At 41.0% G+C, this 16,032-nt stretch overlaps 1 protein-coding gene across 1 annotated transcript in view; it reads left to right on the forward strand.

Moving 5' to 3' along the window:
* OTOL1 (otolin 1) overlaps positions 1-16,032 on the forward strand; it is a 54,733-nt gene that overhangs the window by 24,405 nt on the left and 14,296 nt on the right. Inside the window, exons 3-4 of the mRNA XM_078665381.1 lie at positions 4,872-4,961; positions 13,039-13,110. Of these exons, the coding sequence (XP_078521507.1) occupies positions 4,872-4,961; positions 13,039-13,110 (162 nt within the window). The remainder of the gene's footprint in view (positions 1-4,871; positions 4,962-13,038; positions 13,111-16,032) is intronic.

Raw genomic sequence — 16,032 nt, forward strand, 5'->3', positions numbered from 1 at the left:
GCGCTTTACAAAAATAATTAACATAACATAACATTGTGGTGCTATGTTGTCTGTCAACAGCGCCATCTTTTCTAAGACTTTCCCTCACCACTTCCAAAGGTAGCGTAACATACTGTCTCTGGAGCTCTTTGACTTTTCAAGTCACCAGTTGGTGCCAAAACATGCCAGACTACGTTCCCTGTGTTATCAATTTGCACTTTCACTTTATTTGATCCAGTACAAGTTGATTTCCTTTAAGAACTTGTAAGTCTCTATTATTTCATCCAACCACTAATTTCTCCGGTGAATATACAAGCATATTCTATAGTATTCAATTCAGGGATTCATGGTTTTATCCATGTCAAAAAGGTCTACCCCTCCACTCCCCAGTCCACCTTAACATAAAGCAGTATTTCATATCAGGCCGTATTAGTGATGTGTACAAAGATGAAACAATTGTTTCTGCTCTACTCCTAGCACCTGCCTCTGTGTATCTCCTCAATTCTCCTCTTGCTTAGCAGACCCTTGTTTCCCATTTTCTGTCTATTGAATCAAAGTGTCCACCTTTAATCCCAGTCCATGTAATATAGGGGGAAATCTAGTAAAATGGCTTAGTGATCAGCCTCATTCTTAAAACACCTACACAAATAAAATATGTGATAACATATTAATGGGATTATATACATATCATCCTAGAGGACACCCATCAACTTTTTGGAGAAAATATGAGAGAGAATATATACCCAGTAATCATCTCAGTACTGTGGAAGTGTCCTGTATTTGCATGTGTCTAAGAGGGTAGTAAGTCAGAGCTAGTTGTTGAAGCCAGTATTAAAATATGATAATGATAACGTTTATAATTTTATCACAGATCCATTACATGGTAACATAAAAAAAGAAACGGCCTTGTTTTTAGACCTCAGACATAAAAACCTCTTACTTAACCATGATGTATTTCATTAGCATACACTGTAATTTGTTAGGCATTGGACAACGTATAACTTTCAATCATCAATTTTATGTTGTTAATTAGTTTATTTTATATGCTTCTGCACTACAAATTGATTACCTAATAAGGTTTTCAACTATTTATTTATGTAATCATATAGTAATGGTCAGATATAGTGTATTTTAGTAGGATATTTCTTCTAATTTCTAAACATATTTAATAACTAGCAGCTCACAACCCCCTGTGGAAATTTCCAGCACAAAATTTAGGAAAAATTGATTTTTATTCCTATTACACTCTTCAATCTTATCACTAAACCTGTCACTCAAAACAACTTTTTTAGGCTAATTGTAGAACCTAAATATTTGGGTCAGAGACTTCAGGGATATTAGGATATTTACTCTGGAAGTACATAAATACATAAAGTTAAAGAACAGCCTAATGTAGTATTAGACAAACACCATGACAAAGTATTGTAAAACAGTATGCAGAATTTGCAGGTGAACTTGGCACACTAAAACTAAAAAGAAATGAAAACAAATCTATACAATGGTTTATCTATAAAAGAAAAAAAGGGAACATCTAACAACTACTGAATGAATCTGATGCAAAACCTCCTCTACGAGAAATCTAGAAATCCTATGCAACAAATGTAAAGAATCTTAAAGTATAACTTCAAGATCACTGCTAGCTTCTACAAAACAGAGATAAACCTGTTGTTAAAACACCTGGAGAATCTCTTTAAAAATGTCACCAACTATTTTGCCGTACCTGAGATCACACAAACCAAGAAAAACTGTGCCATCATAATAACTAGGATAGAGCTTGTTCTCAGCAATCAAGTCTCAACCAGCAAAGCCACAGAGGTTTTGATCTTTTTCAAGGAAATGTTATCATTTGACTCGACCAACACAATTGCAGATCTTAAACATTCTTCTCATTTCACAAACTTGAGCACGCCCCTACTGCTTTAACTGATGCATGTTGTCAGTACCTCCTAGTTGCAAGATACAGTCCCCGATTGCATGAAAATTAGTCATGTCACACTCTGACTCAAATCTGCTTAGGTATTGTGAGCTCCAGTTACTTTTAATTAGTCATGTCACACTCTGACTCAAATCTGCTTAGGTATTGTGAGCTCCAGTTACTTTTAAAGTCAAGTTACTTCATACTCCAAACACGAGCAAAAATTATATGCAAAAATACAAATTGTTTTTGTCCATAAAGTGCAGATATGTAGACTCAAAAAGAAAAAGACCAGTGAGGAGCCACAAAAGCACTTAAATAAACCAACCATTTAGCAGATTTGCGATTTGGTTTTTGTTCCAGTTGCAGAACTGACACTGCAGTGTTACAAATTGGAGTTGTGGTTTTGTGTATCTTAGACAAAGATGAATCACACTTCCTCAATCTTCTAAGCCTGACATCTTTGTTACTCTCTCTCTAACCCATCAGTCCTTCTACAAAGAGTTTCAATAGGGTCTAAACGTTCCCTAACAGTTTTCAATCTATGTCCAAAGCCCCTCCACTCCCTCTAGTAGTATTCTAACATTTCTATTCATCTGTACACTTATAACACACAGTTGTACTTGAAGGTATCACATCCAGAAGACCAAACAAATGCCATTACATTCCTGAAGAGCCCTCCAGTCCTGCTTTTCTCCACACCATTTTGAACTGAACTCAATGAAAACATAGCTCCTCCTCCTCTACCCTTCCTACTGCTCCACTACTTTACAGTCCTGGTTGGATGTTACTTATCTTCTGCCCTACAGACCCTCAACTGAGTAACATGCAAATGTTTAGGATTCATTTTTAACAACAGCCTGAATTTTCCAGAAAAATTAACACTCTAGTTGCAAAAGGTACACAATATGAAATCAGACTCCTCATAGAAATGAAGTTTCTCATCCCAGCAGACGACTTCAAAACTGTGGCTCAACTGCTGTCTTCTCAAGACTAGACTACAGTAATTCCATATTAACTAGCATCTCTGTAAAATATTATTCCAACGTCGAGGCAGTTCTATATGCAACTACTTACTTTATTTCTGGATCCAATCAATCCATCAATCAAGAAATTTATATAGCGCGCTACTCACCCAGAGGGTCTCAAGGCGCTTGGGGGAGGGGGGTCTGCTACTGCTCGAACAGCCAGGTCTTGAGTTTCTTCCTGAAGGAGAGGTGGTCTTGGGTCTGACGGAGGTGGATGGGGAGGGAGTTCCATGTCTTGGCTGCCAGGTAGGAGAAGGATATTCCTCCCATGGTGGCTCTTCAGATGCGTGGAATGGCGGCGAGGGCGTGGCTGGTCGAACGAAGTTGGCGGGTGGGAGTGTAGAAGGTCAGGCGGTTGTTGAGGTACCTGGGGCCCAGGTCGTGGAGGGCCTTGTGTGCGTGGGTGAGGAGTCGGAACGTGATTCTCTTGTTGATGGGGAGCCAGTGCAGGTCTCTCAGGTGTCCGGAGATGTGGCTGTGACGGGGGATGTCCAGGATGAGTCGTGCGGAGGCGTTCTGGATGCGTTGGAAGACCAGATCACTTTGTCCCAAACCTTATCACTATATGTATCCCATAGAGGTGAGAAGTTTATTCATGTTGGTCTATATAATTCTTGAGGATATGCAATAAGGGTTAGCAAGCACTCTAGAACAGTGGTTCTTAACGTGTCGTCCAGGGATCCCTTGAAGTCTGTGAATGTTTAGAAAATTTAATAATATTAACAGATGAATAAAGTGCATATGAAAAAGAAGCAAAGGGTAAAATTCACATCTTTGAAGCATTTTGTAAATGTGCAGGAATTTAAAATTGTAGACTAAATATTAAGTGTGTGCAAGCAGTACAAGTGCAATCTAACACAATATATTATGGATGATGAGCGTCCTCAATTGAATTTAGAAAAGCTCCAACATTGCCTTTGAAACTAAAAGTTTGATTTTTTAAATTCGTTTATGACTTAAATAAAAGATATCATAATTTGTGTATTTGTTTGATCAATGCTTGCTTCTGTATTGTTTTGTGAATTGTTTTGAGGTTCAAATCATTGAAAATGCTTGGCCAGGACTCCAGCTTCGATTAATGACTCATTGGGAGTTCCTGAATTCTAATAATGATTCAGTGGGGGTCCCCAGGATCCAGTAATGATTAAGTGGGGGTTCATAAAAGTCAAAAAGTTAAGAACCACTAACCTAGAACATAAACTTGTCTTGTTGGGAGGATTCCGTATGTTACACAGCACAATTGTTCTCTGCCTGGAATCATCATCCTCCAGGAACGTAAGAAGCCTAAAACAATACTGCTAAAGTGCCACTCTGCTCTAAGATCCTAATACTATGCTGTCTGCCACATTGAATTAATGCTATGAGGCAGGGTGTAGCCTAATTCTGCCTCTGAATTCTAATCATAAAGTTACTTCACTGCTGCAGATCAACCAAATAGATAGGAAACAAGGCATAGTCTGAATGTGGATAGTGTAGCAATGCAGGACAATTGCCCTGATGGAAGAATTCCATCATGGAGGCTGGGGAGGCGGGAGAAAGAGATGATGAACAGGCTCAATGTTGGCCACTTTCTTTTACTATATTTCTAAAAGAAATATAAACCACCACAGCGAATTATTGTGGTAGGTATTGTGTACAGTGCAGCTCTATCACTAAAAATTCCATGATCTCTAGAGTCATCAAAACATCAAATGTGCACAGAAAACTGGTAATGCAATATATAATGAGACATAAATTTAGATATAATGCAGATATTTCAGGAGCAGGTAGCTTGAGTCTTGTGAAATAAGCAACACAGGAAACTGCTAAGAACAATATCCATGGAAAATATCTCCATTTGGATTGCAAGTGCTGCATTTACTGGTAAATTCAACATACAAGTGACATATTTTATTGATTTGTAGAAGGCGTGTTTGCTATATATTCAATCTAAAATTTCTATTTTCCAGGTCAAAAAGGTGAAATTGGAGAGATGGGCTTACAAGGTCCACAAGGAGCTGCTGGGCCACCTGGCCTAAGGGGCTACAAGGGAGATAAAGGTACCTCATGTTCATAGAGAAGATTTCTGAAATGTTTGTGCATCTAGTACAGAAAATTTGTAGTGGCAAGTCTAGCATTTTGTAAGGTAGTTATTCTTTCTGTACAGAACATGCTTATCAAATCCACAGTTTTCACACGAAGCATCAGCATTCCACATACATCTACCCTGTGATTCCAGGAAATAAACTTTTTTTAAAGATCATAATAAAGTATTTTTAATTTAGTGACTGTCATGTGGATAATTTTCCATGTGCATGTTCCACTTCAATATATGATGCTCTTCACTGGTTCAGTGTAAATTTCTTTCTGCTTCTATTTGTTTCTGCTCAAGGCTAATGTCATACATTTTAATTGAAATAAGATATCATGAAGGTCCCTTTGAAAGTCTCACCTGCCATTTCTGCAGCTATATCATGATGGACTTGACTGTCTCAGGTGGAGCCGACCCCCTGTTTCTACGCTCCTGCATCTAGTCAATTCCTTTAACCCCATATTTCTTTAGGATAGTGCATTATTTAGGTAGCACGGGTGAGAAAGATGGCAACCTTGCTCACTGTTTCTGAGCTGTACTGTCTGAAAATTAAACTAACTCAGAAAAATATAGGGTTTAATGACTTGACTGTATGCACTACAGGTGCATAAAAACAGGCTCTTGGCTCTGCACTGAGGCACATCATGGTATGGCCCCTGGTGAGCTTATTGAGTAGCTTTCTTACCTGGTTGAGGTATTTTTTTATGTATTTGTTTACTTATTTATGCAGGTCTATATAGCGCAGACATAAACTAAAAGGTGTTAGAGCGGGAAACATCCTTTACAACGCAACTTTTACCACGCAGTGCCTTTACGATGCAACTTTTACAACGCACACCATTACAACGCATTGCGCTGGGGGTCGCTCTAGGATAGGGAATACGTTTAATTTACTGTCCAACACCTTCCCTAGTGTCCACCGGGACTGGAGTTGGAATAGTAAATTAAACTATTCACTATCCAGCACCCCAAAGTGCTATGCGTTGTAAAGGCTTTCGTTATAAAAACCGCGTTGTAAAGGCATGCGATGTAAAAGTATGCGTTGTAACGTCACACATCCGTTAGAGCGCTTCACAATACAAATGGATCACCACATGAGAGTCTTAAGTGACAAATATTGAGTAGTGATATGTAGACAGATGTCACAATAGGACCAGAACATTACATCAGCATTGTAAGTAGTACAAGTTATAAGATTTTAGAGACAAGATTTGAACAGGAATGAGGCTAAGGATGTATGACATTACAACGCATGCTTTTACCACGCATGCTTTTACATCGCAAGTTTTACAACGCATGCCTTTACAACGCATAGTGCTTTGCGGCGCTGGATAGTGAACTATTTAATTTACTATTCCAACTCCAGTCCCCGTGGATAGTAGGGAAGGTGTTGGATAGTAAATTAAATATATTCCCTATCCTAGAGCGCCCCCCAGCGCAATGCGTTGTAATGGTTTGCGTTGTAAAAGTTGCGATGGAAAAAGCATTGCGTGGTAAAAGTTGCATTGTAAGTGATGTTTACCGGCAAAATGTAGTATAAAATCGAGGTGGCAACTTAACCCTCATGGCTCATTCCAGATTATAAGTCTGAATGAGGTTGGTTTGCAGAAGAAAGATCATTTGAAATGTCTTTCAAATTGAAGGGCTTTCACCTCGGATTTGAAGATTCTTAGTGAGGTAGTAGTGCGTAGTATCAGAGGTAAAAAGTTCCACACACTGGCAGTACTTTCAAAAAAGGATTGAGGCATAACTCTTTCCTTTTTTTCACGGTTGGGGGGGTTCAAGGAGTAGAATGCCCACATTAAGTCATGGTCTGCTCCCATCAAATGTCTTATGCTTAGCAGCTAGATTTCCTAGAGTAAGGGGTGGAGGGATTTAAACTGGTTTTTCATAGGGCTGTGGCTTCAATGGGAAGCCTGCGGAGAGGAGAGTTAGCATTATTGGAAAGATATAGCCAATACTTTTGGCCCCTGACAAGAAGAGTGCTGCCGCATAGAGAACAATTTTTAACCCTTACACTGCTAGGCCTCCCCGTGCTAAGCCTTTTTTTTACTATTTGGAGTAGTTTGCACCATGAACCATGTAACTTTTTGCCCACATAAGGTATCCACGCCAAATTTGCGTCCTTTTCTTCCAACATCATGGGGATTTTAAAGATACCCAGGGTTTGTGGATTCCCATGGAGGGAACCCGGAAGTTAGCCAAAATACAGCTAAATTTATTTTTGGGGTGGAAAATGGGGAAAAAGTGCTGCAGAAGAAAGCGTCTGTTTTTCCCCTGCAAATGGTATCAACAAAGGGATTGTGGTGCTGAAATCACAATCTTCCTAGCTTTCAGGGACAGGCAGACTTTTGCCAGAAAACCAAAATGTTTTACACAGTTTTGGCATTTTACTGGGACATAGCTTATTTTTGCTATTTTTTGTGCTTTCAACCTCCTTCCAGTTGGTGGTAGAAATTGGTGTGAAAGCAATATTGGAGCCTGGAAAGCTATACATTTCTCAAAAGTCGACACAATTCTGAATTTAGCAAGTGGTCATTTGTGTAGATCCTTCAAGGTTTTTTTTATAGAAACTAACAGTTGAAAAATAAGAAAAATTGAAAATGAGTTGGAAAATACAGCCGTTTGTGCCAACGTTTTCACCTGTAACTTCTTCTAACTATGACCGATTTTTTAAAGCAATATAACATCTGCTGGACCCTTCTCATTGTCGGGATATATAGGACTTGTAAGTTCACTAAGAACCCGAGGAACCCAGAGCCAATAACTGCTCTTCATCTTGCAATGGGTTTTCATTGTTTCCCGGGTATATAACAATTCATTTGGTAAAATATAAAGAGTGAAACATAGGTATCAAAGACACCTATGTATTTCTGAAATGGGAACAAAATATAGACTTTAGAAGCAGCAGCTATTTGTACATCTCCGAAATTGTCGGTACCCATACTACCGTATGAAATATAGGACATTTGTTCAAAGTGACTTATTTTTTACACATTGTCTTACGTTTGATAGGCAGAAATGCATAGAAAGTCAATAGGTAATAATAGTTGCTCTACAATTATGTGTTCCCTCAAGTCTTCCGATAAAAATGGTGCCTCACTTGTGTGGATAGGCCTAGTGCCAATGACAGGAAATAGCCAAAAACGCAATGTAGACACACTACATTTTTACATTGAAAACAGAACCTTTTTTGCAAAGTGCCTAGCTGTAGATTTTGAACACTAGCTCAGCCGGGACCTAAGGAAACCTAGCAAACCTATACATTTTTTAAAACTAGAGGAATCCAGGATGGGGTGATTTGTGTGGCTCTCACCAGGTTCTGTTACCCAGAATCCCTTGCAAACCTCAAACTTTTCAAACTGCATGGATCCACAAAATTCCACACACTCAGCATTCCCAAAAGTCTTCCAATAAAATTGGTACCTCACTTGCGTGGGTAGGCCTAGTGCCTGCAACAGAAAACAGGCCAAAATGCAACATGGACACACCACATTTTTACTGTGAAAACTGACCCTTTTTATGCAAAGTGCCTAGCTGTGGATTTTGAACCTTAGCTCTGCCGGCACCTAGGGAAACCTAGCAAACCTATATATTTTTTAAAACTAGACACCCAGGGAAATCTAGGATGGGGTGACTTGTGTGGCTCTCTCTAGGTTCTGTTACCCAGAATCCCTTGCAAACCTCAAACTTTGTAAAATAAAACACATTTTCCCCATATTTCTGTGATGGAAAGTTCTGGAATCTGCATGGGTCCAAAAATTTCCACCCATCCCGCATTCTCAAAAGTTTCCATATAAAAATGGTACCTCAATTTTGTGGGTTGGCCAAGTGCCTGCGGCACGGAAGGGCCCAAAACGTATTGTGGAGACATCAAAATTACCTATCACTAAACAACCTGGGTTTGCAAAGGGGCTCACCTGGGTTTATGACCTGCGCTCGGCATCCATCTAGGGAAACCTACCAAACCCAGACATCTGGTATTAGGGCGGTATGGCTTGGGTGGACCCCAAAATGTTTTCTTACCCAGAATCCCCTGCAAACCTCAAATTTAGCAGAAACAAAATACACATTTCTCATATTTCTGTGTGGGAAAGTTGTATGATCACCGGGCTCACACAAATTTCCTACCACCCAGCCTTCCCCCAGGTCTCCTGATAAAAATGGTACCTCACTTGTGTGGGTGGGCCAAGTACCTGCGATAGGCAAGTGCTCAAAATGTATTGTGGAGACATCAAAATTACATATCACAAAACGACCTGGTTTTACAAGAAGGGGATACCTGGGTTCAGGGGAGTATGGCTTGCATGGATCCCCTTACGTTTCCCTACCAAAAATCCCCTGCAAACCTCAAATTTAGCTGAAAATATTACATATCTCTCACATTTCTTTTTGGTAAAGTTGTTGGATCACCTGGCCGCCACAAATTTCCTACCTCCAGTGTTTCCCCAGATCTCCCAATAAAAATAGTACCTCACTTGTGTGGGTAGGCATAGTGGCCACAACAGGAAATGGTCCAAATTGTACTGAGGAGATTTAAAATTTACCTCTCGGAAGGACACAGACCAAACACACAACGTCATCAGTATTCTCACTACTTTAATCAGGGAACTCATTAGAACAAAGATGTAACAGTGAAACAACTGCTGAGAGGGGGATGCCTGCCCTGTCTGTGGTGGGCATTGAGGGCAGGATTCTTGCTCACGCCTCCTTATCTGCAGAAGTCATAGCTCATGATGGTCAGAGGGGGGCCACTCCATGTTCTTTGCTGGGTCTACTCCGGTTCCACCTGGATCCCCCCTTCAAGCACACCAGCTACACACAGACCGCCGGATGTGACATCATGTAAGGATGCTCAGTTGTTAACTATTGGCCGGCAGTGAAGAAGGTAGGGTGACAACTACGGCACTGATTTAAAGAGACTGCGGGAGGACCACGTGGTAGCAGCCCACAAGGTACTGACAGAAACAGCGTTGTGGATGAACACGAGAGTTAAGGATATTTCGAACATGTGTTTACCTCTGTACAAGTCCACTTGGAGTCTACATTCAAATGACTTGTACCCAGGAGTACAGTGGATGAAAAATAAACGAACATGTTTATTTTAGATCTCAATTTACCACAATTTCATTCATGAGTAATTCATCAGGCCCTGATTTTATATTTCCATTGAATTCTGATCCTTGTATGGTCTACATAATGATCAAAGCTGCAGGTAGGTAGAAACTAGTTCAAAAGATTAGAAAATTTGCTTTCGCTTTCGACATCAAAGTGTTTTTTTTCTCGCTTTAGGCTTTGCTATTGGCAGACTACTCCAACAATTCAGCATCTAAGTCCTTAGAGCCTAGAGCCTGAAAATGAGGCTTGAAGTTTTCCTTTGAATGCCCTGCGCTTCCTCATGTTTGCAGGCCAACCCGAGATCATCCGTTTAGTATCAGTATCCCAAAAGTGAGGGAATATATGTGTATATGTCCTAATGGAGCCTGTGTTGGAACAGGTGTGTTAAGCTGAATGTGTTTATTGCGTATGTCTTCGCTAAAGTTTTGCCTCTGTGTTTAGAAGATAAGTGCATTGTGTAGAAACCGTGTGTAGAAACCGTGTGTGGTGATGTATAGGGCAAGGGGGCAGTGTGTTTGAGTAGGTGTGGGCACTGTGTTGGAATTGTGCTGAATACACATGTAGAACAAATGTGCTGCAGAGGAGACATGTGCACTATGTGTGTAGGCAACTGAATGTTGCTCCTACTGCATAGATAGGACGCCTTTTATTCTATTTGCACTGTGTAGGAGGCAGTTTATCATCTTTCACCTCTAGACTGGCTCACCAGGGCCCCAATTCGGGGGAGGGGTCCCTTGTTAGCCCCAGAGAGTTCACATAAATGATGGTAAGGGCATTGGTGGAAGAACACACCTGAATCCTGATCCCTCCCATGTGAACCTGCCGGAGAGGGGTCCAGAGATCATCGGATGAGCTCATCAAGGACCGGGCTCTGCTTGGGTCACTTTTGGGTAAGTATGTGCAAGTCCATAGAGTGGCAGTGGAGGCCGTTAGACCGTGTAAACATGCTATAGAGAGCGGGAGCAAGTGAGGCAGGAAATACTTACAGATGCTGGTCCTACTACTGCCTTTGTTATCTGGCAAATTCTTGCTATCCTGGGTAATTATAGTCACTCATTCAATATAGTGTGGAAAGATCGTGTGCATCCTGAGTCTGGCCACTTGCGGGCCTAAGTGCACCATGGATGTCCCCTTGACTAGTGAGGTTCAGAATGGTGCAAATCACATTTCCACAACATCAAGACCTTCGGCCTTTTGCCTTGTTCTTCATTTATTTTTGCTCTATCATTCCCAACCCGTCGATCTTTGCAACCCGTGAGGCAGGGAAAGCCACTCTCAGTCCATACCATTGTTATCTGTTTGGGTTTGAAGTGATTCATTGAGAGGGTCTTGCCCCTCTTCCGCTATCTTCTTCACTACTCACGCAAAGGCTACAACCTAACACTAGCTGCAAAGGATTCTTAACTGGAAATTCACTGGGGAATTTTTCAGCTCTACGTCATGATGACAAATATGTGATTTTGATAGGCACGCCGCCTGTATACTCAGCCACATGGCGGAGCAGAGTTTTTGCCAACTCCACGCTCAAAGCGGAGCGGCAAACCTCCGCAAACTCTGCCGGCAGAGCAGAGTTTACCACCCACCCCTAATCAAGAGTCAAAGGCCCCAACCCCCAAGGTTGGTCCCAGGAATTTCTGCTTGCCCTTTGGCCCTCTGAACAGGGTTTTGACAGTATAATAATAATAATAATCCACATTTGTAAAGCGCGAACAATCACTCGTAAGGGTCTCTAGGCGCTGGGGGCCGTTAGGAAGATTAAGCAGGCTATTGTGGAGAAGTGTGGCTCACTGGTTAGAGGAGGCAGACCCGGAAGCCGAGATCAGACCCGGGACCAGGGTTCAATTCCCGACGCGGCAGGGTCTTGAGCCCAAAATGTCCACGGACTCGGTAATTCTCGCTTCAGTGCCTACTCAAATCACAGGTTCACACTCTGCAACTCTGGGCAATAGCTTGCTTAATCTCCACTACGGCCCCCCGCGGCGGGATGCCTGGCTTTCACCTTGGGGAACCCAGTAGGGGCTATCTCACAGGGAAAAACCAGGACGGGTTCCCAATGCAAAGCGCTTTGAGACCTGGCGGTAATATTGCGCTATATAAAAACCCATCCATCCATCCATCCTATTGCCCAGAGTCACATGGTGCTGGACTAACCTGCCGCCGGAGCCAGGGATCGAACTGTGATCCCCAGATTCTAGCAGATTCTAGCATGAGTCGCCCTGGCCGCGGTGCCACACCTGTCCCAGTATGTTTAGTCCTTTCCAGATAAAAGACCCAACAAGAAATACTCCAGTTATATGAACGTGACACAATATAACCACCCTGGTGGCAGGATAATTTATCTATTAAAGGAATTCTGTTTTCAAGCAAAACTACCTTTTTTAATAAACTACTTCAGGATATGTAAACAAACATTGTGAATGCATTGGGGTGATTTGAATAGTTTGCTAAAAATCATACTGAATAATCCAGGAGTAATTTACCGTTGTCTTCTAAACTGCACCTTCTGTAACGGATTATGCTCCCTCAAGTGTAAAGCTATATTTAACTATATTTATCATAAAGTGAAATCTGCTCTTGTTTTAATATTTGTAGATTGGCGAATTTAATATAGCGCTAAATAAACATTATAAATCTTAGTTTAACACTTTCATTGTGATGTTTATTGAGATACTGTTGCTTTTATTATGAGTAACACTGTATAATTGCTTGATAAAATAATATTCATCACCTACCTTATGTTTACCCTTATCAGCTTGGCATTTGTTTTTTGCTTGGCTTGTTTTATTGTATTACATTTGTTATGGAGCACAGATGTAAGGATGTGCACACGTTTAGGTTTTTGCAATTGTCATATGTCACAATTTCTTGCAAACTGATTCTGATATTGCACTTTTACACTAATTCAAAAAACATTTGCTGATTCTCAGGAGAGAAAGGAGAGTATGGTGAACAAGGAACAAATGGAATTCCAGGATTTCCAGGAAAGCCGGGAGAACAAGGCACGTAAAATCTACATTTAATAATTTTTTACGTGTATTTTTAGTTTGGCTCACAAATCTTTCAAGCAGTAAACTGAAATTTGTTGAAATTTTATTTTCAGGCATAATATTGTTTCCCGACTGCAGCCTCAAAAGCTTTTGGCAAGCAGGCGTTCATATATGTGCATGATTGTGAAAACAAGAGTCACTTTGTCATTTAGTCTCACCCAGCAAAAATAAGTGACCAAAATATTTCTCTTAGCAAAAATCAGTCAATCAAAAAGATTTAACCATTTGTTTATACGTACCCTGCAGTAGCTTCCATAATGTCCTGAAGAAGGCCACCACACCTCTGTTGATGGTAGTAGGCTGAAACAAGTTGACCTATTTTTCACTCTATGGCAGGTTAATTCCCCTTCTGTTATAGCTTGGTTTAATCCTGGTCCAGGGGTGACCCAATAAAGTCTATTGCATACCCTGGAGCTAGTTTGACTTCACACTCACTTTGCTCTGCACCCCTTTTCACACTCAGCTCATCTAAACTATTTTGTATACCTCTTACTCTTAAAAGGGACACTCCGGGAGCACTCTTTCGTATTCTGTAGAGCCAGAGGTTTTTCTTTTGTGTTGTTGGTTTCTGAGTAGGGGAGTTTAAACCTCCTCTGGCCCTCCCTGTGTTTTGATGAACAGCCTGTGGAAGTGGGTAGTGCCATCCTCAGAATAATTTTGACACCAATCTTATTTATTTATTTTGTAATTTAAGGACTGGCTTGACCCACAAGGTTATATAGGATGGTTTCAACAATACTTGTTATTTATGTCACCCATTTAGAAGCCCATTTACTAAGCCATTTTAAAATACACATGCTAGTTCTGATACTACATTTGACTTCTCACATCAAGGTTCTAAAAGTCAATCAATCAAAAGCTTTATTCGGTTAAAAAGATACAACCATAAAAGTACTCTCCTCAAAATTCATCAACTTTCAGTACTATACAACATATACAAAATGTAATATATTTTATAGATAAATATATAAAATGCGATAAGTGATCAATTATCTGCTATAGAAGAATAATATATGGAATGCACTAAGTAAAAGGTATTGTCTAATTATACAAAGAATAAAAAAAAAGAATGACTTTCCTAGGAGGCACCCATCAGTATATATCCTATATTTCTTCATAAACTAAGGCCTCGAGGTGTGAATTGGTATTACTTCTGTTGATTGCCATTTGTATAAAGATCACCACTGCATTACAAATGTTCTCATTATCTAGACTACGAATAAAATCAAATGCAAATGTATAAAAATACAGTTTTTCATTAAGGAATAAAGGATTTAAAACACTCTTTCTAATGTCTCTATGAGAATTATAGAAGAGGATAAAATGTAGGGGGGTCTGATGTGATTTCCGGTCACAGGGGCACCTTGGTAAGATTCGGTTCCATTTGCCCATAGTTGGAAAGGCTATTAAATAGTGAAAGATACCCATTCTTAACCTTCTGAGGTAAAATCTATGTTTTAGGTTAGTTACCTGGAGTAGATATGGCTGTATGCCTAACACAATTAGCCCTTCACAATAAGTGCCGGTCATCTGCTTTAAATTTGCGTCAGTTTCTCTTAACAGTTCTCTTGACTCTATACAGACAGTTTTCAGCTCTTTTTTTACTGTAACCAAGGATTTTGGTCGGGTCATTAAAATCAATATTCTCAGTGCACTCGCTTGAAAGGTTATTAATATAGGTCAACCATAGGATTTTTTTTATATCCTTAAGGGCGAAGGTGTGACGACTGCTGATGGTGTGACAACTGCTGGTTACGGGTCCTTCCGGTTCCGGATCAGACTGCACGCGGACTGAGCAGAGTAGCGAGTAGCGAGAGGAGTGGGAGTGGCTGGCGGCTTCGGCCGGTTTACTGGCTGGTTTTCCCGGATTCCTGCAGTTTACTGTGGGTGCTTAGATTGCCGCAGCTGGTTATGGTTTCGCAGCTTCTGCTCCCGTTCCCGATAATACCTACCGACAACGGGAATCCACCACTGAAATAAAAACTGTGAGTGCGGACTGAGCTGGAACTGGGGCTGGAGTTGGGCTGGAGTTGGAGCCAGATCTGCGGTGTTATTTCTTACTCCGCACTTACCGGGCAACCAGTTTGGTGCTGCGCTTGCTTCTGGAATCAGGGTTGGAATCAGTGCAACCTCCGAGTTCGAGTCACGTTTAATTCTCCTTGGAGTCACAATAATTATTTACAAAGGCTGGCAAAATGTGTACTATTAGTACTATTGACTTGGGTAATATCCATTATTGACAACAATATGAAGACATCTTACGACTGGCAGCACAAGCACACACAGGAGCTGAGGAGTAGAGGAGCAGGAGCCGGTACCGGTGATGGTGCCGGAGCTGGGTCAGAGGAGGAGAGGAGCAGAGTTTGTGATTAATCCAGAGCAGGAGCTCTATGTTGTGTCTCTTTGCTCTGTAACTCCTCCGTAACTGCTCCCAGACATTGCCAACGCTGCAGATGCAGATACTGCTGAACTAAGAGGAAGCTGAGAATGAGGCCAAAAGGTGCACCATTATCGAGTGCCGCGCGAGTTTCAGCAGCCGTTAGGCGGCAGCTGTAGAGAGTGTGCCCGGAGGAAGTGGAGGAGGCCCAGTTAGATCTGGGTGCAGCCTGCATTTACCCTGAGGCCTGCTCGCGTTTGAACCACTTGAAGCATAAGATAGTAAAGATGGTGGTTGTAGTGGCTGTAGTGGCTTTAGTATGCACTCAGGCAAAGAAAGAGCCTCTGGTACTAGTACAAGAAGAACAAGAATAATACAAGCACTAAAAGCTCCGAAAAAAAGGAAATACAGCAAGAGGGAATCAATTCCTAATTTCTCCTGTTGCACAATTGTTTCAAAAGACTACAAAAACACCGTAGAAAATAGATTTTATGAAG

This window comes from Lissotriton helveticus, chromosome 11, assembly GCF_964261635.1.
Source record: "Lissotriton helveticus chromosome 11, aLisHel1.1, whole genome shotgun sequence".
In the NCBI taxonomy this organism is placed as follows: Eukaryota; Metazoa; Chordata; class Amphibia; order Caudata; family Salamandridae; genus Lissotriton; species Lissotriton helveticus.